General features: G+C 58.6%; 1 protein-coding gene across 1 annotated transcript in view; it reads left to right on the top strand.

Annotated features, from left to right (window-relative positions):
• Positions 1-22,948, top strand: part of SHROOM4 (shroom family member 4) — a 75,606-nt gene extending 52,658 nt beyond the window's left edge. Inside the window, exons 3-11 of the mRNA XM_032791608.2 lie at positions 1,652-1,783; positions 3,363-5,607; positions 7,646-7,707; positions 13,056-13,742; positions 15,296-15,426; positions 15,509-15,785; positions 19,953-20,124; positions 20,448-20,720; positions 21,537-22,948. Of these exons, the coding sequence (XP_032647499.1) occupies positions 1,652-1,783; positions 3,363-5,607; positions 7,646-7,707; positions 13,056-13,742; positions 15,296-15,426; positions 15,509-15,785; positions 19,953-20,124; positions 20,448-20,720; positions 21,537-21,806 (4,249 nt within the window). The 3' untranslated portion in view covers positions 21,807-22,948. The remainder of the gene's footprint in view (positions 1-1,651; positions 1,784-3,362; positions 5,608-7,645; positions 7,708-13,055; positions 13,743-15,295; positions 15,427-15,508; positions 15,786-19,952; positions 20,125-20,447; positions 20,721-21,536) is intronic.
• Positions 22,949-23,174: the final 226 nt, after the last annotated feature.

The raw sequence follows: 23,174 nt of genomic DNA, 5'->3' as shown, positions 1-23,174 counted from the left end.
CTGAGGGGCCGGGCTGCCCCTGGCATGAAGCCATTCTCCCCCCCGGCTGCTCTCTCCAGCAGCACCGCGCAGCCCTGTGCTGAGAACCTGACTGGTTCCCGCTCCCAGCCCTGTCCCTCTGGTGTCAGTTTCCCCTCACTCTGGTTCATTGCAGTTGCACCCTGCTGGACTCTGGTTTCTGTTCAGTCCAGCCTGGGCCGTGGGGCTTGTGCTGAGCCAGGGTGTGATGCTGCCGTGTAGGGCTCTGAGCCAGTCCAGCAAGTGCATAGTTCATGCTGACTCCTCTGCCACCTGCCAACCTGACTCCTTCCCTCCATGCTACTTCATTCCCCAACTGTTGGGACACTCAAGCTAGGGCAGCGGTAACTTGCCATCACAGGGAATCTCTTGGCCTGGCTCTGGGAGCCTGGGGTCGAGTCCCATCATTGGCCTGTGAGTGCAATGCAGGACCCTGTACGAGTGGTGGGGAGCCTGTGTGTGCAGCCAGGCCCAGCTAAAATGCCCCTGTTTGCTCTGGGGGCAGGGTGCTGCCAGTCTGGGTGCTCTTGGGGGTGACAGTTTGGCTACCTACCCTGGTAGTCCAGGGGCAGTCAGAGGGCTCCCAGTCTCCCCATGGGATCGTCCAAGGTTGTGAATTACTGGAGCGGGGGGCTTGCCTGAGTTCTGCCCCACTCCATCCAGACGGAGCCAGCAGCAGAGCCAGGCCTGGGCTAGTGCTATGTGGCTGGGATCTTTAGTTAGGGCCCTGCCCTGGCTTCCTGGCATGAGCCGAACTTTCCAAGTTGTCCTACCTGTTGGAGCGATGCCCATAGAGGATGGAGGTGGGGCTGCCTGGCTAATCCCCAGCACTCAGCCAGTGTGAGTCAGGCCCCCAGAAATCATGAGACTGGCTTAAAACTCAGGCATTAGACCTGAAGCTGCTTCCTCCATCTCCTAGTGTCTGAGCCTGGTGGGGCCCCTTCACCAGCTCTTCTCCCCAGCCACCAGGGCTAGAGACCTGCTTTTTAAAAATCCCATACCGAGGGCCGAGCATAATCCCATGACTCTGGGAGCTGGGGCTTGAGGATATCCCAGGCTTTGGGGTACTGTGCTGGGGGGAGGGTGCAGTGCATGGAGACGGTGGGGACTGAAATCCTCATCAGCCAAAGTGTGTGGGTGTGAGCATTTAGCCCCATAGCGCTGGCCCCTCCTCTGCCTATTGGAATGTCATGGGGGGAAGAGGTCTCTACATAGCTTCAGTCGGTGGGGGGGCAGATCCCTGCTCCCTGCCCCCACTGGCAGAGATGCAGGAGTGGGGAGTGCTGCGAGGGGCAGCCCAGAGAAAGGGCTTCCATGCCAGTCCATGCCCTCTGTAGCTTCATCCTCTTGGTGGAAGGCACCTGCTCCCCACCCCTGAGTGTCAGCAGCTCCCAGCCCTTCGCTCAGAGGAGCGTGGGATGCCATTCTCTGGGCTGGGCAGGCATGGCCGTGGAGGAGATGGGCCCCAGAGACCCCAGTGAGCTAATGGGGAACTCCTCCGGGATGTCCCCTCTGTCCTGCTAAGGAAGCCTCCCTGCGGGGGATGGGACGGGAAGCTCTCCAGGAAGTGAGCTCAGCCCAGTGCCTCAGCCTGGTTTCCTCTCCATTCTCGGCTCTGTGCTGCTCTTGGCAGGAGGAACGTGCCCGTCATCAGGCCCCACTCCTGGCACCTGGCCAAGCTCTCCGAGGTCCGGACCGAGGCTGCCACCATGCACTGTCCCTCTGATGCCTTCAGCTTGTCCTGGCACTCAGGATGTGACTCCAGGTGAGTCCCACCGCAGCTGGGGTGTAGCTCTGCCTGGACTCGCTGCCCTGGGGCATCCGAGAGCTCTCCGGGTGGAGAAGCCTGGGCAGGTGCCTGGCTCTAAAATGCCCCCTTCCTAGAGCAACCCAGCCCCAATCTAGCTGCTCCCCAACCTCGGAACCCCTGCATTGCGCTGCCTCTGGGCCTCCAGTGCCGGGCCGGGGCCCAGCAATGGCCACTTGGTTGTCAGCCAAACATTGGTGGCCCCGGGTTGACTGAGGCTGATTTTGGGCCTGGCCTCATTTGTCTTCCCTGGTGGACTGCAGAGGGCAGAGTTAAGGCCAGCCATGCTCCCCAGAGCTGCTCGAGTGCAGTTCCCTTAGATCTGAGCTTTGCTCTCACCCTGGCCCTTGAGATAATGTAACTCGCCTGTCACCGTGTCTTTAGCCCTTCAGTTCCCTGGCTGATCTCTACCTTAGCGTTCTCTGTGCCTCGGCTGTGGGGAAAGCAGCCTTGTCCTGTTGGGACATGGAGGGCTTGGACCAGAGGGCCATATGGCCCCTCTGACATGCCGTTGCTGGCTCTCCAGAGCGCACTTTATCTCAGCACAAGTGCATGTCTCACCCTGGAATTTTCCGCCTTGGGCTGGGTTGTCTCCAAGCCCAGCACGTTCTTCTCTTTGCTGGCCTGACTGGCTGCTGCCCTGCCTCCCACTGGGGCCCTTTGGCACTGCCACAGGGCCCTTTCAGCCTGTTCCAATGGGAGGAGCTGCCCTGCTCCATGGCTGAGTCTCCCTTTCCTCCCTGGGGACGGTTTCCCTTTTTTTCCAGCTTTGGTTTGTTCTGCTGAGCTCCGATTCCTGAGCAGGAAGGGTGGCGGGCCAGAGCCGGCTGCACTGCGAGCATGCAGCTAACAAATTCCAGTCCTCTTGGCCAAGTGAGGGGCTGCGAATGGCAGATTGCCTCCAGTCCCAGAGGACAGGAGAGAACACACTGCAGGCCCAGCGGGCTCACCCTCCCTCCCCCACGGCCAAATCCTGCCCTTGCTTACATGCGGTCATTCTGGCTGCAACCCCCCCCCCCCCCCATCACCTTGGAATAGGAACTATCATCCTGGGGCTGGGCAAAGGGGCAGTGAGACGAGTGGAGTGGGATCGACAGCTCACCTTTCTGGGGAGCATCACCTGACTCTGCCCACCACTGAATCCACCGGACAGGGTGATCCCCTGATGCACTCAGCCCCTGGCCAGGGTGGAGCCAGGGCAAGGCTGGGACTAACTGTCCCCAGCAGGGGCAGGCGGAAGGCCCCAGCCCTTGTTGCACTAGCTTCTTGCCCTACTACCACCTGGATCCCCAGTGCAGTGCCCACAGGGGAGCGATTCCTTCCTGACCATAGCAAGGGAGCTGCTCAGGAGCTTGCCAGTGTTGTGTGAGCTTGCAAAGCTGGGGTGTTTGAGGGGTGCACTGGGCTAAGGAGCATCTGGTCTGTACCTGGCTTGTGAATGGCACCGCTCGACACAGGCTGGGTTGGTTCTGCCCATGGTGCTGGGGCGGGAGGGTGTTTTCCTGGTGCTGCTCACACTTGGTGTCTCTCTCTCCAGTGACCTGTCCCTGCAGTGGGCCCAGCTGTCTCGCCATTGCAGCACGGAGAAAAGCAGCTCCATTGGAAGCATGGAGAGCCTGGACCCACCCGGCCAGACCTACTATGAGGGCAGCCTCTCGCCTGTGGACCAGAGCATGTACCAGAACAAGCGGGACTCTGCCTATAGCTCCTTCTCGGCCAGCTCCAATGCCTCGGACTATGCCCTGTCCCTGCGCCCTGAAGAGACCTCCTCCACAGACTCTATCCTCCAGGGCCTGGGCCCCAGCCGAGCCCATGAGGGGCGCTACCTGCAGACGGGTAGCGAGGGGGCAGATGTCTCCCACCAGCTGTGTGGGCACCTGGCACCCAACTCCAGGCCCTCCTCATGCCCCCACGAAAGCAACCTGTCGGGCTCCGCCAAATCAGGCGCCCCTCCACAGCCCCCCGTTAGGAGGGACAGCCTCCGGGCCTCCAACCCCCAGCCGGCTGGCACCGAGCGACGCCGGGCCTCTGCCCCTGCTGATGCTCTGCACCTCCCAGGCAGATGGACCTCGGACACTTCGCTGTGCCTGCGAGACAAGGAGCCTGAGGGGGTGGGAGACCACCCGAAGGAGCACCTGTCTGCCGACCAGTACTACATGCTGAGCTCCCACCTGGACAGATGTCAGCCCAGCATGGAGCCGCTGTTAGGGGAGAGCACAGACCATCCCCAGGAGGCTGCCCAGGGGCAGTGCCAGGATAACGGTGCCCACGAAGGACAGCCAGGCGCCAATGATGACCCGCCCCAGTCTCCTCGGAAGGGGCACCGGCACAGTGCCCCTGAGCAGCTGCTTGCATCCCAGCTGCGCTCCCTGAATGTAGCCACGGGCAGCAGTCACTGGGACACCCAGCTGCAGGGCAGGCATCAATGGACTGTGAACCCGCTGCACTTGGAGCAGCCAGGACTCGGCCAGCAGACAGAGGATGCCAAAGAGCAGCCGTGCGGGGATCCAGCCGTGGGCACAGACCGTGCTGATGACCATGTCACACAAGCACAGCACTCCCCTGGCCAGGCCCAGGACTCCTGCCTTAGCCAGGGGCCATACAGGTGTTACCCAGAGCTGGAGAGATCCTGTAGCACCCCCAGCGAGTCAACCATGCCACCACAGCCTGCCAGCCTAACCCCCGCATGCAGCTCCAAGGCACTGGTGGAGGAGGGGAAGGAGTCCTGGCAGAGCAGGCCGAGTGCCAGGAAATCGGGCCCTTCCCATCAGCGATCAGCCCAGCTGCGGCGCCGGAGTGAGCGCTTCGCTACCAACCTGCGCAATGAGATCCAGAGGAGGAAGGCCCAGCTGCAGAAGAGCAAGGGTTCTGTGGCTCTGCTGTGTGGGGAAGAGCCAGTGGAGGAGACGGATGAGCCATGCGAGAGCCATCCCAGTCCCTCAGCCCCGCCACAGGGCAGGCTGCCTAGCTCAGGGGACAGGAGCTCTGTCAGCATGACACAAGCCAGAGCCAAGTGCCTGAGCCCCACACCGGGCACGGCGCCTGCTGGGGAACATGGCAGGAGCCCCGGCCGCCCAGCGAACAGGAGTGCCCCTGCCCCCCAGCCTGCACGGAAAGGCCCCAGCACCCCTGCCCCCGACAGGGAGAAGCAAAGGGCTCCGGGGACTGGGGGCCGGTGGCGGTGGTCTCCAGAGCACAAGCTGCAGCGGGCCCTGAGCCCTGGGGAGGCGTACGCCAAGGGGTCAGAGGCGCCCACCTCCTCGCTGCGCCTGGCAGAGGATGCCATCCTGCTGCCCTTTGCTGATCGCAGAAAGTTCTTTGAGGAGACCAGCAGATGCGTGGCGCACCTCCCGGCCCGGCACAGCAGTTCCCCCAGCTTTCGGCCAAAGGCAGCCGAGTCGCACGCCTTTCAGCCACTGGGCACTGAGTGTCAGGAGCTGCGGCGCTGTTCCGTGGACCAGTCCTACCCGCCCCTGTCACCGGGGCGGCAGAATCTCCCCACCTATGCCGAGTGCTGCCTGGAGCCGCCTGTGTGCTACGCTGGCCTCCCGCGGCATGGCAAGTTCGAGTACCTGCGGCCCTTTGCCCGGGCCTGTGCCTGCCTCTACTGCTCTGGTGACATGTGCCCCTCACTGCTGCAGAGGAACATGCAGTCCAGCCACCATGGCTATCGTTGCCACCCCCATCCCTGGGTGCCGCGGTGTTCCGACTGCTGCTGCTCTGTTCCCCACAAGGCCCTGGAGGAGACCGAGCCCTGGCCTGGGAGGAAGGCGTTCTTGCCGGTAAGAGATCCTCCGTGCAAGCTGCCCCCGGTGCCAGGTGGGCAGCCCCGTGTCTGAGCCTGGCCTCGCTGAGTACCAGCTTGTGAAGAGGTGCAGGGGGAGGCAGTCAGAGGGATCTGTCTGTCTATCTGTCCCTGAGGATGGCGAGCCAACCCTGCTTAAACACTAGGAGCTGCTGCCTCCTTCACTCTGCCTCACTCTGAGCCCTTTGCCTCATGTCAGCTGCTGGCACCAGGAGGCACCAGTCCCCTCCCAGGCTGTTTGAAGCTGTGGGGGGGTGTCAGAGCAGGGTGTGTGGGGAGCAGGGCTGGGGGCAGAGTTCCTGGGAGGTGGCAGGAAACAGGGTAAATTGTGTTTTGCGTGGCTGCATTGGATCCCCAGTGGTTCCCCAGCTCAGGGAGGGGGTTCTGCCGATGGCTCTGTGTGTCTGTTTGGCATATGCCTGGTGTGTGTGGGAGGAACCATGTACCCCTTGCCTGAGACCTGCCCACCTCTGCCAGGACAGTGACTGGCATCCCCTGCCATTTCTATTGAACTCAACCTTCTCCAGAAATGTGCCACGGGTACCTCCTTGCCCCCCGCCACATATGCCCCTGCCAGGCCTAAAGCAGCCAGCTGGTGTCCCTCTGGCACCCCTCAGTGCTGTTCCTACACTGGTGGAGAGGGGAGGGTGAGGAGTCAGGCTCCTGGCCAGCAGAGTACTAGCTGCGGGCCAGGGAAGTGGGAGCCTGGGGAGGGCAGCGGTGGGTTTGAGCCAGGGTAAGATGGAGCTTTGTCTCTCCTGGCCTGGGGGCACAGCTGGGAAGCATTAGCCGGGGTTTACTCACAAACAGTGACACTGTGCCCATCAGCCCTTCCTGCTCCCACCCTGCCATGTGTCCCCATGCCATTGGGGTGGCATGAGCAGGGGAGAAGGCTGTACAGCAGCCCATGTAGCCGCTGGGCACCTTGGTGTTGCTGGCTGGCAGAGCTGGCTGGAAAACGAGACTCCGGCACACGAAGCATTGTGGTTGGTGTTTATTTCCGTTAAACTCAGTGCTGTCTGCAAACCAGAGCCTGAGAGAGCCGCAGCCTGGCCTCAGGACGCTCACTGGGGAGACCCACTTTCGAGGATGCGTGATTCAGAGCAGCCACTTGAACCCAGGTTTCCCACATCCCAGGTGGATGCCCCACCCACCGGCTGCTGGCTGTTCTGGCATCTCCCAAATTCCATCCTGGACCCCAGAGAGTTTCTGCAGGATGTTTTTGTTTGGCTAATATGCCTTTTCTGCCCAACTACCCCCCCACCCCTCTGCCACCCAAAATAGTAGCGAAAAATAGTCTCGTCCCCATGTGTGCATCAGTTGGCACCATCCCACCAGTGGCCTGCTCGTGGCCAAGCCCTGCTGTGTCACACGTCCCTCCCGGGAGCGCCACACTCTCCTGTCAGTGCAGGCTGCTGGCAGCGGCAGGGCGTTGATGTTCCTTGGCTAGGGGTGACTGGAGAAGAGAGGGATGGGGGGGGTGTCGTTTCCTGGCAGGGCCTCAGACCCCAAGGGGGTGGGTGCCCTGAGGGCTGGGTTGAGGCCCTGGTGCCCACCCAGCTCTCCCGCTCACGCCCTCCTGCTCGCGCCCGCCCAGCTCCGTATCTGTTGGGCTCTGACAGGATCTGCCCGGCCTGCCGCACTTTGGCGGCTGGACCTTCCTGCATGAGCCAGCAAGAGCCCCGAAGCTCCACTGCCCCGGGAGCCTTCTAAAGTGCAGTCCCTTTGCTGCAGCTGGGAACCAGCCCTGCAGCGCAGCCCCACAGCAGGAGGGCAAACAGGCTCAGCAGGTTTGTGGCTCTGTGGGGGCGGGCGCTAAGCTGGCTGCCAGGAGGATGCGTTTCCTTGCTGAGACTCTGCTGTGGCCATGGGGCTGTGAGCGGAAAAGAGCCCCTGACCTGCCCCTGTCCTGCTCCTGTGATGTGAGGGGCCGGGAGGAGTGGGGGTGGAGAGCATCGGTGGGAGGGGTGGGCGGCTCATCCTGGCCATCTCACTCCTCTGATTCTTGTTTGCAGGAATTTCCTCTGGAGGAGTGGGAGCCTGGGGTGATAAACAGGAAGGGCAGCCAATCAGTGAGGTAAGGGCCATGGTACACGGGGAGAGGAGCCTACTTGGCTTTGATATGGGGATGGAGTTGGGGGGGTCACCGATAAAATGGCCGGCCAGCCAGCGAAGGGGGCAGAGGCTGCCTGGATCTCATGGAGAGCCCCATGCACCTCAGATGGGGTCCCCAGCACTCAGCTCACCCAGACGCTTTGCTGGGATGCTGCCACTTCCAGGTGGTGGCCGGGTGGCTCGGGTGGGGCCATGGTCCTGCCCTGCAATACCTGCTCAGTTGGGCTATGTGGGGGGGCTGCTCCCATCACTCAGCCCAGGCTCCTACCTGCTCCCCCCTCCAGGGCACTGCTGCTGGGGGAGAGGTGTCCCTCCTGGCCAGCAGGGATTAGCTGCAGTGGTTCATGGCTTTGAAGGTGGACAAGGGCGTGAGAGCCCTGAGAAAGAAGCCCCAGAAAGTGCTGGGCTCCTGAGTTAGCAGCCCGGGCAGGAGAAGAGGCAGTGGGTACCATGTGCTGCAGACAGTGGTGGGGGCTGCACAACAGGTGGGGGTATCTCCCAGCATGTTTTAGCTGTGCTGGAGCAGGGGCCATCCCCTATGATCCTGGTGTCAGGGCCCCAGCTGTGGGGAGCGGGTCGAGCCGAGCCTGGTGTGGAAGGGACATAGTCTGAGTGCAGGCTGGGGGGCTGGGCCAGGCCAGGAGCAGCAGCCCATGCTACTGCCATGTTGTCAGAGCAGGTTGAACTCAGGTCACTGAGTTGCACCAGGCTGGAGCCAAGTGAGCCAGCCGAAGCAGGGTCAGTGGAGCTGAGGCTGGGCGAGAGAACCAGAGCGGAGCAGGGACCAGGGACATGGAGCAGGGCTGGGCCAGGAGTGCACAGCAGGGTTTGTTAGCAGCAGCAAGCCAGGGATCCGCCCAGCTGCACTGACAGCCTCAAGGTGTTTTTTCTTAAGCAGCATGCCTGGGCCAATCCAGGGCACAGGAGGCTCCAGCAGCCAGCACCTCCCTGCACAGGCAGCCAGTGGGGCTTGCGCTGTGGGCTCAGAGGAAGCTTTTTCCTGCTTTGCCAGAGCAGTGAGGTGGCAGGGTGGACACTGCAGCAGACCTGGCTTCCAGGCCCATAGATCCTCCCTGGATCTCCAGCCGGCCTGTGGCAGTGACGGTGCCCAGGGAGTTGCTCTGCATGCGACGCTACGGGCCAGGGCACAGGGCTGACACCTGGGTCGTGCTGCTGCCTCTTGCATGAACCCAATAACAAAGCTCTGGGCACATAGCCAGAGAAACCTGCAGCCTCGCTGACAGCTCCAAAAGGCCTTTTTTAACCTCCGGCCCAGCTGCCAGCCCCGAGGAGCCAGGAGGAGTCCATGTCCCCGTACACACACATTCACAATCCATAGGATCACCAGAGTCTAACTAGGGCCTCTCCGTTTCAGTGTTTGGGACAGGCAGGCAGCCGGTTGTTGGGTCTTCCCAGGGTGCTGCTGCTGCAAGAGGCCTTGGGTTTGTGTCGCCAGGATTCCCTGCCAGGATAGCCATTCAGTACAGCTCTGGCTGTGGTGATTTGTGGCGAGCTTCCACCCACCAAGGAGGTGCCTGAAGTGCTGTTTCCAGGCAGATGAGCACCAGTAAATCCCCACACTGAGCACATGAAGGCTGCACAGCCGAGCAGAGAAACACTGCAAAAGTTGTCATCTCAGGCCAAGATTTTCAAAAGGGCAATCCACAGTTTAGTCCCCCAGATCCTATCAAGGTGCCTGGGCCCAGATCCCCAATGGTACTTAGGCCTCTAACTTCCATTGACATCAGTGGGAGTTAGGTACCAAAATATCTGTGAGGATCTGGTCCCTGAATAACAGCTGATTTTCAAGAGTGCAGAGCACCAATCTGCTCCGTTAGCGTGGGTTCTGAAGGGCCTCCCAGGTACCCCTGCAAGGCAGATGACAGACTGTAATCCAGAGAGGCTGGCTAAAATCAGCCCTGGTACTGAGGAGTTAGATTGTCCTTAGGGATTTAGGAGCAGGAGTCCCACTGAAAGTCTTGTGAAGATCCCAGCTTAGGTGCCGAACTCTGGAGGGGCTGTGGTTTAGGCATCTGTTGGTTAAAATCTTGTCCTAAATTTCCCAGATCTGATTTTGTTTTGGAAGTGAAATCCCAAATGCTCGGCAGCCACTGTGCACAGCCAAGCTAAGGCAAAGCAAACAGCCTGTCCTCTGCCCTGTGCCTCCCCCCACGCAGACCCTGCTAAGAGCCGAGGGCCAGGGCTGAGCCTTTCAAGTCATATTCAACAGTTCAAAAGTAATGATGAAACATGTCTGGTCAGCGCTGGCCGCCTTGCATTATTTCTCACACAGGCACGCCTTGGGGCCCCGCAGATCTGCCTTAGTTGAACACAAGCCACTGGGCTTGGTCCAGGGGAGCTGGCTAGAGATCTACAGGGATCCGGCTAGGTGATCTGACGGGCCCTTTTGGCCCCTCCACACTGAGCTGTGTTTGGTGCGGGGTGTGACGGTGCTGCCCGTGGGAGCCAGCTGAGGTCACCCAATTAGGGTGAACTGCAAACAAAACAGGGCAGACAAATCCCAGAAGCTGGTGGTTATTCCAATACTTAGATTTACCATGCCAGCACAGAACAGCTTCTACACTACCTCACTGGTTACTCAGAAGTTCAAACACCTCAGTTCCTTTAAAGTGCCCAGCCTCAGGCCTCTGTCCAGACACACACCTCATGATGATGATGATTACTGAAAATCTTATCTCATCATATAAAAGAAAAGGTTCTTCCAACCTCAAAGAGTCAGCCACACACCCAGGTCCAATTATAACTTAGATCTTACCCAAAATACACGCTATAGCCAATTCTTCTTAACTAAGCTAAAATGTATTAAAAAAAGAGAGAGAGAGAGTTGGTTAAAAGATCAATATACATACAAACTTGAATTCAATTCTTGATGTTCAGATACATAGTAGAGGTGAGCTTGCAGCTGCCAAAAGTCCTTTTAGCAGTAGTCCATAGATTATAGTCCAATGTCCATATTCAGGGTGACTCCAGTCAGTGACTGGGGATCTCAATCTTTATGGCTTAAGGTTTCCCCTTCTTGAAATCCAAAGCAGATCTGAGATGACGTAGGAGCGTGTCCAGCAGCCTTCTGGCCTGAGAAAACAATAGGCTTAACTCCTTCTCCCAAACATTCTGGCAAGTAGCACACGGTAATTTATCCATTAAACAGTTCAGATACAGGTTACTACAACCTTCAAAGAGACACATAGACAATAATACTATTTCACTCAAGTATCTTCCTAAATGTTAATATTCCTTATTTGATCTTTGAATCAAAGCCATAGGGATAGACAAGACTTGTTTGTTCCATCACAAGACCTGAGCGAACATCTACCCTTCTACCTCTAACAATGCAGACTTGCATTTCAAAGCTTTATTCATTTACAGATCTTCCTAACAAGTCTCTAAAGTTCGCCCATGGGTCAGGTCCGTCTATGAGTTAGTTAACTCTTTCTGGTCCTGTCACCTTTCAATGAGATATTAAGTTACACTCATAATGTCACATGCGGCAGGTGGTGTGGTGGCTCAGTCCCTGCCCTGGGGTAGCCAGTGCTCTGTTGCATGCAGTGGACTAAGGAGAGGGGGGCAGGTTAGTGAGTGCATCTGAGAGGTGGCCTTGCCATGGGTTTTGAATTAGACTGCGGGAAGGGTCTAGGCTGTGATAAGGCAAAGGGTTGAGGCGATGCAGCATATTCCCAGAGGCAGCATCAGCAGAGGAGGCTCAAAGGGCTAGGCAGGCTATCCAGGGAACAGGAGCCACATGCCAGGCAAGTCCGCTGGGTTCTGGGGGCATCTCCGCTGGGTACTGTGCCCGAGATTTGGGCTGATACTCACACTAAGGCTGGTTTTAGAGTGACACTGTTGTACTGAGAGAAAGTGCCTTGTTCAGGTACAGCTGTTCTGCTTCCCTGTGGAGCCAGCCGTGTGGGGTAAGCACATTTACAGCTGTGACTGTGGGGCCGGGTTACTTAGGCAGGAATCGGTCAGGTTTGTGTGTGGCCAAGGCCTCAGTGGGGAAGATGGCTGAGGTGAGGATACCAGGCTGCCAGACAGGGGAGACCAGCAGAGGAGTTCAGAGTCCCTTTGCCTCTCCATTTCTAGGCTTTTCCAGGTATGCCCCGCTGGTGTCCCCTCCTTGCTGCGTTCCCGGGCTTGCTGCTAGCTTTCCTGGAAGGGTTAGTTTTTTCCTCTCTCCAGCTCTGCCTGCTTGTAGCTGAGAACCACGTCTCCATATGCCCCAGCAAAGCAGGCGTTTGATCTGGCTCCAGCAGGATTTGGATTTGTGCACAAGCTGGGGGGTTGAAGGGTGTTAGTGCCAGACGCCCATTGACAGGGCCCTTCCAGAAGCCCAGCCAAAGCACACTAGAGAGTGGGTCTGGCTGTTATATGTTACGCTGCATGGTCAGCGTGCCTCTCTGAAATGAGCCCACTCTCTGCCTTGTCCGGTCAAGAATTTCCTAAGGCTGGTCCGAGCCCTGGTGATCTCAGCCCCGACCCTCGGGGATTCCCTGCCCCTAGCGTTCTTTTTGAACTTGCCCCTCATTCCAAGAACTTGCCCCTGTTCCCAAGGCAGCCGGCAGGATGCAGCAGGGCGGTTCCAGAGGAAACAAGCCAGTTATTTTAGCAGCTTCCAGGCAAGCAGAGAACGGAGCAGAAGGTGGGGGAAGGCCCAGAGAGATGCTGTCATCACTCTGTGCTGGGAGGAGGATCTGGCAGTAGCTAGAATGTGGGATTGAGGCGTGGCCATGGGAGCAGGGACTGTCCACTCTCAGTCCTTGGGAGCTGGGAACATGACATGCTGCACAGAGATGCTGAGAATTGTATGTCTAGCCCTCCATGGAAGGATTTTCCATGGGGGGGTATCATAGGGATCGTCGTCGGCACGGCGGGAGGGGAGGCAGAGGAACTTCTCAGTGGTGGGGGTCTAGGATTCTGGAAATTCAAGCTCAGCTCCTTTTCCCATCCATGCCATGGGGAGAATATTCCCCCGCTTCCCCCCCTGCCCAGGGGCATGAGATGGCCATTCCATTGCAGGTGGGGGGCCCAGACACTACGGGTGGAGTCGGATAAGTACCTTAGCGAGCGGCCAGGACTCTGGGCGCTGGCTCCCTGGGGCTGGAAACTGCCCCAGGGCTGGGCTTGCCACAGCAGCGGGCAGTTGGCCCATAGAGAAGGGGTTTCTCTCTGACCCGTGGCTGCTGGCTCCTATGGCTGGCTGGTGAGGCAGCGCTGGCTGTCCTCAGGCCAAGCAGGAAGCGGGCTGGGATTGAATGGGTTTTGGGGGCTTCTGCCCCCCAATGTTTTCCCCAGCGAGCTGGCACACTACGAGATTGGCTTCCAGAAGGAGGGTCCCTGCCGGCCCTGCTTGGAGAGCTCTGAACAGACGTGGCCTCCTTGCTACCGGGCCGCGTCCTCTCTCGACCTCTCTTGGGACTGCGAGCGGCGTGCGCCAGAGAGCCCCAGCGAGCCACTCCATCGCCCTCTCCAGGGCAGGGCCTTCTCCGAGAGCCACCTCAACATGGAGCCACCCAGCACCCGGGGCCAGGAGATGAGAGATGCCCTCTTAGCCAAGCTAGATGAGATGCACCCGATGCCTCCGTGTCCGGCCAGAAAGAAAGGGCCGCCCCCTCCCCGGCCCCCGCCCCCTAACTGGGAGAAGTACAGAACTCGCCGGGCCTCCCACCACCACCTTTACCCACTGGAGCCCACCGGGCCCGGCTCAGCATTGTTCGCAGTGCCCTTGGAACAGCCTCACTACCAAGGCGGTGGCAGCGTGGAGACTGCAAGGCAGCGCTCCCAGAGCCTTCCCCTGGACAAGCTCCCTGGGGACTCGGTCAAGCCTGTGGCCATCTCACAGCCTCGAATGCCTGGCACCCTCCCTCAGGAATCCCTGGACACCAGGCACCTGCCAGAGCAGGGAAGCAACCACCACTACTACTGCCACGTCTCGCCTCGGGAGCCACTGGCACTGGACATGGCCACCAGGAACACTCCCAGGCAAGTACCCCTGGTCCCCCAGTTCTGATGGCATGGCCCATGGCCCTGTCACCACCCTCGTACCCAATGGCGGGGCCCACAGCCCCACTTTCCCCTTGCCCCGATGGCGGGGCCTATAGCCCCGTCACTGCCCCCTTGCCCCTGGGGGGCCTCACTCACCTCAGTGTCATGATCTGTTCCCTCTCAAGACTGCCGCTGGAAGCTGCTCCCGATCCCGGGTGTTGTAATGGGCTCCTGGCATGCATCTTGTTCTGAGCCTATGTCAGGGGGCTGCACCTGCCCCACTCTCTGCTGAGGAGAAACCCCATCCTCGCTGGGAGTTGCTGGCTGGGGGGCTGTGCCAAGGGCTGGAGTCCTTTGGTGGGCATTGGCCACATGTAAGGCAGGCTACTGAGCTGGCAAGGCCTTGCACCATCCACCATCCCTGAGCTAAAGCGAGCAAGAGACCAATGGCTCTTGGGGCCATCTTAGGCCCTTCTGTGGGGTCACTCCGTGTAGCTTGGGGGTTGAGCTCAGCACCAGCACACACACACCCCTCCAGCACAGGAGCCAGGCTGGCATCCCTGTTGTGCTTGCAGCAGGTTGGCTGACCAGGACAGGCTTGTCCCTGGGATGCTGATTCCCATAGCACCAGAGGCAAGTAGGGACTGAGGAATGGCCCCCCCTTCACCCGCCCCCTTTCGGCTCTCAGGTCTCTTGCCGTGTGTGTGTGGGGGGGTGAGTTTCCCTTTCCCACGAGCACTGTCTCTCTGGGGCAGCTTTGGACTGACTGTTTGTCCTGCCGATTCCCTGGCCCATGGCCCACCACGGCTCACAAGAGCCCGGAGCAAAGAGCTGTTGGCCCAGGCTGTCCATGTCCAGAGGCGGGGAGGGGTGGGAGGTGGGTGGATCCCCTGCTGGGTCCAGCCTGATGACAGGGGTGCCCGGAAAGGCCAGAGAAGAAGGGCCAGGCCCTGGCGTGTATTTTCCTCTGCTTGTTTGATATTTCAGCAGTAATGAGCATGGCCCTCCCCAGCTCTGCGGGAGGGATTCTTGGGAGTGTCTCAACCCCCCACTGAAGGGGCGCATGTTGGACCTTTAGCTCTGAGATCCTTTCTCCCAAATGCATGTTGGATGTCTGAGTCCAAGGGGCTCTTTAACCAAAAATCCCAGCAAGGCGTGTCAAGCTAAATGTCACATCTGCCTGGTCCCCATGGCCCTGGATGCTGGCAGGGGAGGGTGCCTGACTGAGTTTGGCTGAGCTTGCTGGGAGAAATGCTCCCGTCTGCCTCCTCTGACATTAACCGAACCCTCTGAAAACCAGGCCGGGTGCGATTGCCTTTTTGGCCCCCGTGAACGTGGTGTGATCCAGCACACACTCCTTTCAAGCTTGTGGCAAAGCCCCTGAGCCAAGGCTGCTCCCTGAGTCCAGTGGCCCAGAGTTGCCCCCTGAGGTAGGGGGGTTCCAGCTCCCTAGGGGGTGTCCCTCAGTAACCCAAGGGCTGGAGGCTCTGGGTGCTGCTACACTACTTAGGCTCCCTACTAACACCTTTCCTCTGGGATTGTGTTTACAGGCCAGATGGGCTCTCAGAGGTGGGGGTGAAGGAGACGCTACGGTGGGATAAGGGCAGGTCTGTAAAGGATGAACAATACCAAGTGATTAGCTGGGGCCAGGAGCGCCCGCGGCCCAGCCCCCCCTGCCTGGGTGAGTGGTACTTCCCTGTGAATTCCCGTGGCATGGGCCCATGTTGCAGACATGACTGCTCACTCCCTTCCTCCTCCTGCAGCCCCCAAGGAGGTGGAATCGGCTCAGGAGATCGCAGAAGTGGAGAGCTGCCGGCTGGGCAGGCAGCCGCCCTGCCGAATGACCTCAGAGGAACTGATGCGAGACGTGGCGGGCAGGGATCGTTCCCTGGCAGGTGTGCTGAGCCCAGCCTCTAGCATGGTGACAGCCGCCGAGGTCATGGGAGAGCTCTTCTCGGTGGGGGACCGCAACTCGTGGAAGGACCATTACCAGCAGGACTGGCGGCTGGAGAAGCAGAGTGAGGCTGAGGCTCAGGAAAGGTAGGAGTCGTCTTGGCTCTTCCTGGGTGGGCCCGGATTTTGATGTGTAAATAGCTCATGGGTGCTGGTGCAACCACTGGGGCATTGGGGGTGTTGCATGTTCTGTGCACGTTCCTTTGGGGTAGCTGCACGGCCCCAGGCAATCACAGCATCTTCCCTCCTGGGTTTTGTCCCACGGTTGCATTTCCCTGTGTCTGCAGCCAAGCAGCCCCTGGGCTTGCTGAACAATGCAGGGTCACCTCTTCAGCTGCAGGTCATTCCATGTGGCCTTGGGGACAGGGGACCACTCCAGGGCTCCCATAGTGGGGTGCCAATGGCATGGGGGCACTGCAGGGATTCCCCCTGTGTTCTAAATGCGGGGAGAGGTGAATTTCACACCCGATCCCAGGGCTCAGGCAGCCAGCAGGTGCTAGGCTGGGCCCTGTGGAGGCAGAGACAGGGATGGCTGCGGGGCCTGGGCACAGGCAGCTAGCAGATCTGGGCTGGAACCTGCAGGGGCAGAGACAGGGATGGGCATGGGGCCTGGGCACAGGCAGCTATCAGTGCTTTGCTGCTCCTCTGATACAGGAGGCAGAACAAGAAGAAAGTGCCGTCTCTGTGCTGGCGCCCACCTGCACCATGTGGCACCAAAAGAGCCTGCTGGGGGTCTGGCCAGGTCCAGCTCCTGCTCTCCTGAGGCTGCTTAGCAAACCCACGGGCTGTCACAGGCATCTAATGTCTAACTGCCTCCCCCCATCTGGCAAAATGCCGCTTCTGTCCCCAAGCTGGAGCCGGGGGATTGGGGGATCTGGTGCCCTGAGACTGCATGCTTAGGGTTCAAAGAGCCTAGTGGAGTTAGCAGCCATTGGGATTCAGGTGCAGATTCCCCCTTGTCCCCAGGGCCGCCCAGAGGGGGAGGCAAGTGGGGCAATTTGCCCCAGGCCACAGGCTCCGCAGCGGCTCCCAGGAGAACAGCTGAGGCTCCCAGCCCAACCCCACCCCTCTCCCGGAGCCTCAGCACATCCAGGAGCTTCCCTGAACAGCTACAGCGTGTCTCCAGCAGGGCCTGAGCTCAGTCCTGCTCAGAGCCGTGTGGTAAGGGGGCGGGGCTGCGAGCTCCAGCGGGGCCTGAGCTCTGCCCCACTAAGAGCCGCATGGTAAGGGGGTGGGGCTGCGAGCTCCAGCGGGGCCTGAGCTCCACCTCGCTCAGAGCTGCATGGTAAGGGGACGGGGCTACGAGCTCCAGCGGGGCCTGAGCTCTACCCCACTCAGAGCCGCATGGTAAGAGGGCGGGGCTGCAAGCTCCAGCTGGGCCTGAGCTCCATCTCGCTCAGAGCTGCATGGTAAGGGGGCAGGGCTGCGAGCTCCAGCGGGGCCTGAGCTCCACCTCGCTCAGAGCCGCATGGTAAGGGGGCGGGGCTGGGAGCTCAGGCCCCGCTAGAGCCACACTGCACAGCTGTTCAGGGACGCTCCTTGATGTGACGCGCTGAGGCTCCGGGTGATAGGAGGAGCTGGGGGTAAGAGGCTGGGGCCGGGGCCAGGGGAGCTGGATAAGGGGCAGGGAGTCCCGGGGACAGGGAGGAGGCAGAGGTTGGGGGGGCAGTCAGGGGACAGGGAATGAGGGGGTTGGATTGTGGGCATTCCGGGGGTCTGTCAGGATTCGGCGGGATGGATAGGGGTCGGGGCAGTCGGGACAGGGAGCAGGAGTGGGGTCCCAGGGTGATGGAGGGGGGGTTTCTGGGGGACAGTGAGGGGGCAAGGAGCAGGATGGGTCAAGGATTCTGAGGGAGGTGGGCAGCTGGGGGGCAGGAAGTGGGTGGGGGTCAGATAGGGGGCAGGGCCAGGCTGTCTGGGAGGTACAACCTTCCCTACCCTAAAGCTCATTCAGCAGTTTGAGGCTTGCAGAAGAGCAAGCTGGTAGCTTTTCCATTAGGGCTACCGTCCCTTTCACTTCTCAAATGCCAAATTATAGTCTATATTTAATTTCAGTGCCATAGGGAGATTCATGTCAGGGGAGGGTAGCTTCATTTAAAATTAGCCACTGGTGGAAGGATCACATAAGAAGAGCAATATCCTGCCCAATCCTACCAAGGGAGACCCACCCTCCCCTGCATTCCCTGAGGCTTCAGAGGGGTTAGTTCAGTGGTTCTCAAACTTTTGTACTGGTGACCCCTTTCACATAGCAAACCTCTGAGTGTGACACCCCCAACCCCCTTATAAATTGAAAACACTTTTTTTTTTTTTATACATTTAACACTTATAAATGCTGGAGGCAAAGCGGGGTTTGAGGTGGAGGCTGACAGCTCGCGACCCCCAGTAATAATCTCGTGACCCCCTGAGGGGTCCTGACCCCCAGTTTGAGAACCCCTGGGTTAATTTAATTTTAGCACCCTATGTCCCTTCAATGACATGTGCTTTATTGAGCATTCAGTTTTCACAACATAGGCTCATTGCAGATTCTTGGAACACTGCCAATGTCAATTTTGTTGGAGGTAGTACTGTGGACCAGACCCAGACCAGTGGGGTACAGAGATCTGGCCCTAGAGGGTAAATATACTGGTTCACTGGGAATAGTAGTTCCTCTTTCCCTGCAGTGACCAGAGCAGGGGCTGCACTAGAGTAACCAGGAACTGCTAGACCAATTTAAGACAGACAGGGCTGATTAGATCACTGCAGCCAATCAAGGGCAGGCTAATCAGGCAACCTGGGTTTAAAAAGGATCTCATCCAGTCAAGGTGAGGAGGAGCCAGAGGAGAGGAAGTGTGTGTGAGGAGCTGGGAGCAAGAGGCACAAGGAGCTGAGAGTGAGAGGGTGTGCTGCTGGAGGACTAAGAAGTACATGTCTTATCAGACACCAGGGGAAAGGTCCTGTGGTGAGGAGAAAGAAGGTGTTTGGAGGAGGCCATGGGGAAGTAGCCCAGGGAGTTGCAGCTGTCATGCAGCTGTTACAAGAGGCACTATAGACAGCTGCAATCCACAGGGCCCTGGGCTGGAACCCGGAGTAGAGGGCAGGCCCCGGTTCCCCCCAAACCTCCAGACACAGGAGGAGCTGATCCAGACAGTGGGGAAGATCACTGAGGTGAGCAAAATCTGCCAATAAGTGCAGGACCCACCAAGGCAGAGGAGGAACTTTGTCACAGTACATAAGCTATGCTAAAGACAAACCCACAGGAACCGTCTCCAGTTTGTGAGGGACCCCATGGAGCCAGTCTCTAGGAAACAGATAAATGCATGGAGGTTAAGTCCATTAATGGCTATTAGCCAGGATAGGTAAGGAATGGTGTCCCTAGCCTCTGTTTGTCAGAGAGTGGAGATGGATGGCAGGAGAGAGATCACTTGATCATTACCTGTTAGGTTTACTTCCTCTGGGGCATTTGGCATTGGCCATTGTCAGTAGACAGATACTGGGCTGGATGGACCTTTGGTTTGACCCAGTATGGCTGTTCTTATGTTCTAGGCTAAATGAACCCAAAGGTATGGAGACAGATATGAGTCAAGGAAGCCAGCAGAGTGTCAGAAACCTGGAAAAATCTCTGGATGGGCTTAGGCATTTGGTCACAAGCTGAGGTGGTTCAAAAGTTTTGGATTTTTTTTAAGCAGAATTTTTTTATTGTTTCTTTAAACAATCAAACACAGCAAGCAGCAAATATTTGGCCACGCACCCCAAACCATATTCAGGTTTTGGCAGACTAATTTCAGCTTTTCAGTTAAAAAAATACACAACAAATTTTGAAGGAAAGCAGACATTGTCTGTGATTTTGTTCTGCTTTTTAAAAACCCCTAGTTTTTGATCCAAAAAAAGTTTTTGATGGAAAATATTTGTCCAACCCTTTTAATGAGCTTTAGTGCCTTTTAGCACTAGCTGATGCTGAGAACCAGTGATACCTTGTAAAGAAGTTTTCTTATAACTGGGTTTGTGCCGAGATGCAGAAGGTTTATTTTTCCCAGGGTCACCCGTGGCGGGGGAGCAAGTGGTGCAATTTGCCCGAGCCCTGCAGGGACCCCCACGAGAATATAGTATTGCAATTTTTTTTATGGAAGGGGCCCCCGAAATTGCTTTGCCCCAGGCCCCCTGAATCCTCTGGGCGGCCCTGCATGTCCCTGACAGTAACTTCCCCACTCTGCAACTGGAAGCACAGCTTCCCTCCACTCTGGGCTGTGTCCGACCCCGTGTGCTGTGTGTGCACAGGGAGGAGTTCCAGCCCATCTCCCCTCCCCTGGGAGGCGCTGTCAGCCCCACCTCCTACTCGGCCTATTACAACACCTCGGCGGGCAAAGCTGAGCTGCTCAACAAGATGAAGGAGCTGCCGGAGGGGACCTCAGAGGAGGAGGAGATGGATCACGAGCTAGCACAGAAGAAGGTAAAGTGGGGCAGAGGTTATGGGGATTGTGCACTGTCTCTAGGACCTGATATTGCCAGCGATAGAACCCAGGAGTCCTGACTCTCCGGCCCCCCTGCTCTAACCACCAGCTCTCATGTCCCTCTCAGAGCCAGGAATAGAACCTAGGAGTCCTGACTCCTAGCCCCTCCTGTTCTAACCATCAGCCCCTACATCCCTCCTAGAGCCAAGGATAGAACTCCCAGGCTCCCCTGCTCCACCTGTCATGAACATGGCACCTGACTTGACCCCTGGGTTTTAATCCCCTCTCTCTCCCCATTCCCCACATTTCTCTCCCTCCGCAGGCGCAGCTCATCGAGAGCATCAGCAGGAAGCTGGCGGTGCTGCAGGAGGCACAGCGGGGCCTCCAGGAGGACATCAACGCCAACGCAGCACTGGGGGAGGAGGTGGAGTGCCAGGTGAAGGGCGTCTGCAAACCCAATGAATTTGACAAGTTCCGTCTCTTCATCGGAGATCTGGACAAGGTGGTAAATCTGCTGCTGTCACTCTCGGGGCGGCTGGCCCGGGTGGAGAATGCCCTCAACAGCCTGGACCATGAGGCCACCGAGGATGAGAAGGTATGTGGGGGGGTGCTCTGGAGGGGCATAATCCTTTGTATTGGTATGCACATGCCAGCTCGTCCACATCATCCCTTTAGTCTGGACACCAGGATAGTGGTTCACAAGTGGCAACAAAGGTCTGATCCTACAGGATCCCCAGGAATCTGTCCTCCTCCATCCTCTTAGCTGACATGCAGGCACCTCTGGAGTAGGGCATTTAATAATGCACAGCAACGTTCTGTAGGCAGAAGTAGGGCAGAATCCTGTGTTCAGCTGACCCGCAGGATGAATTTCAGGAGCAGGTTGTGGTTACCCGGGTTAATGTGTGGTTGGAACACCAGGGCTATGGGTCAAGATTTAGCAGTGCTTTGACCCCAACACTGCATTAGCAAAGCATAGGTCAAACAGGTGCTCTGTCTCTGTTTAGGAGGGGCTGTGCCTCAGGAGTGAGGGGCATCGGCAGAGTTGGTGGGGGGTGGAAATTCAGGGCTGGGGTAGTGGGGGACTGTGGGTTGAAACAGACACTGACAGTGTTTGGAGAGGAAGCTTCCCCAGCTTTCTGTGCTGTCTCCCCCTGACATCCAGTTTCCTCTGATATTTTTAAATTAATTATGTGGCCCGGGCACTGCCCTGTTGTGTCTGTGTGTGAGGAACAGTGTCTCACCTGAGCAATTCCCTGTTCTGTATGTTGGGGGATGTTTCACCTGGGCACTGCTCTGTTGTGTGCGGGGTCTCACTTGGTCGCTGCTCTGATGTGTGTGGGGGAGGCTCATCCCCCAAGTCTGTGGTGGGTCTGCCATGTGCATTCACTGCTCTCCGCTCTGCCTCCCACAGCTGGCGCTGCTCGAGAAGAAGCGTCAGCTGACAGAGCAGTTGGAGGATGCCAAGGATCTGAAGGAGCATGTGGATCGGCGAGAGAGGGCCGTGTTCGGCACCATCTCACGCTCCCTGCCAGCCGAGCAGCTCCAGGACTACCAGCACTTTGTCAAGATGAAGTCGGCCCTCATCATCGAGCAGCGGGAGCTGGAGGAGAAGATCAAGCTGGGGGAGGAGCAGCTCAGGTGTCTCAGAGAGAGCCTCCTGCTTGGGCCCAGAGATTATTAGCGCCAGCGCTACCCTCCTGGTGCCTATGTGGCCACGGTCTCCTCCACAGTGGTGTGGCCTAGAGCTGACAGCCACGGCCTCCTCACGGGCTGCTGCTGGAGGACCCTGGAGCAGAAAGGGGTGTGTGGGAGCATCCCGGCAACCCCCATGGCCTCCCAGCTGGTGACCCAAGTGAATGGTGCTAGTGCGCGTCGTTCTCCTCCCTCCCCATCGATGCACTGATTCAGTGGGAGCCCATCACGTGCCTTCCAGCTGGCAAGGTCCAGCAGGGCACTGGCACAAAAGGGGGGTTCAGCCCTTCCCAGGATGCCACGGCCTGAAGCCCCAAAGAGGGGGAGGCTGCACTAGCTATCTCCTCTAGCACCGACCTACCATGGGCCGGGCCACCAAAGCCAAGCAAACAGCGCTCCGGGTGGGAGGGGCTCTGCTGGAAGCGAGCTGGGATTTCTGGAGCTGAACTGGAAGCCAGAGGAAACTGGACTCTTCAACACGCCAAAGGGGATGTTGCTTTCACTTCCCCAGCCCTTGCCAAGGTTTGCAGCAGGTTCTACAGCCAGCTGGGAGAGCCCCACAGCTGGCCCCCACTGCTGCCTGCCCATAGATCTTCCTCTCGTGCGGTGCCAGGGTGGGGCAGAGGACATTACTGCCCCACTGCTATGACCCCAGGTGGCACGACCAAAGAGGATCTCGCACCAGTGCCTTATCCGTGTGTGTGTGTGTGAGATCCCTGCCAATGTTATTTATTTTTGTATTTTTAAGTTGCTTTTTTCCTATGGAGGGACCTTGTGGGAAGGAAGAGGGGCATGCGGGAAGGGGGAGGAGCACATGTGGTGGGGGAGGAGCCAGGGACCTTAGCACCACGGAGAGCCTGTCCCCAACACCAACTTCCTGCCCAGCCCTGGCTTTCAGCCATGGCACTAAGACTGTACGTTCCTCCCAAAGCAGGGCCTGGAACCAGCAGCCCCCAAGGGACAGGGAATGGGATGAGGCCCTGGCCCTCTAGCTGGCTGCCAAGCTGCCTGGCTCTTCCTCAGCCCTCGCTGTTTTGGGTATGAGGGGGACGGGGGGATCTGAACATCCCGCATTTCCTGCCAGGTTCAAGATGTTCTTAACTGAAAGATCCCCCTCCTGTAGCCAAGGCCAGCTCCTTCATCAGCTCCACACCGGGCGTGGGCACTGCCCCCCCCTTTCCCCCAGTGCGGGCCCCTCACCCAGGGTTTAGCTGGGGAGGCACTGCCCCCCTCTTCCCCCCAGTGCGGGCCCCTCACCCGGGGTTTAGCTGGGGAGGCACTGCCCCCCAGTGCAGGTCCCTCCCCTGAGATACAGCTAAGGGGCACTTCCCCCCTGTGCAGGCCCCTTGCCTACAGT

This window comes from Chelonoidis abingdonii, chromosome 8 (assembly GCF_003597395.2).
Source record: "Chelonoidis abingdonii isolate Lonesome George chromosome 8, CheloAbing_2.0, whole genome shotgun sequence".
NCBI classification, from domain to species: domain Eukaryota; kingdom Metazoa; phylum Chordata; order Testudines; family Testudinidae; genus Chelonoidis; species Chelonoidis abingdonii.
The sequence above is the reverse complement of the archived record's forward strand: the minus strand, read 5'-3'. Positions and strand labels throughout refer to the sequence as shown.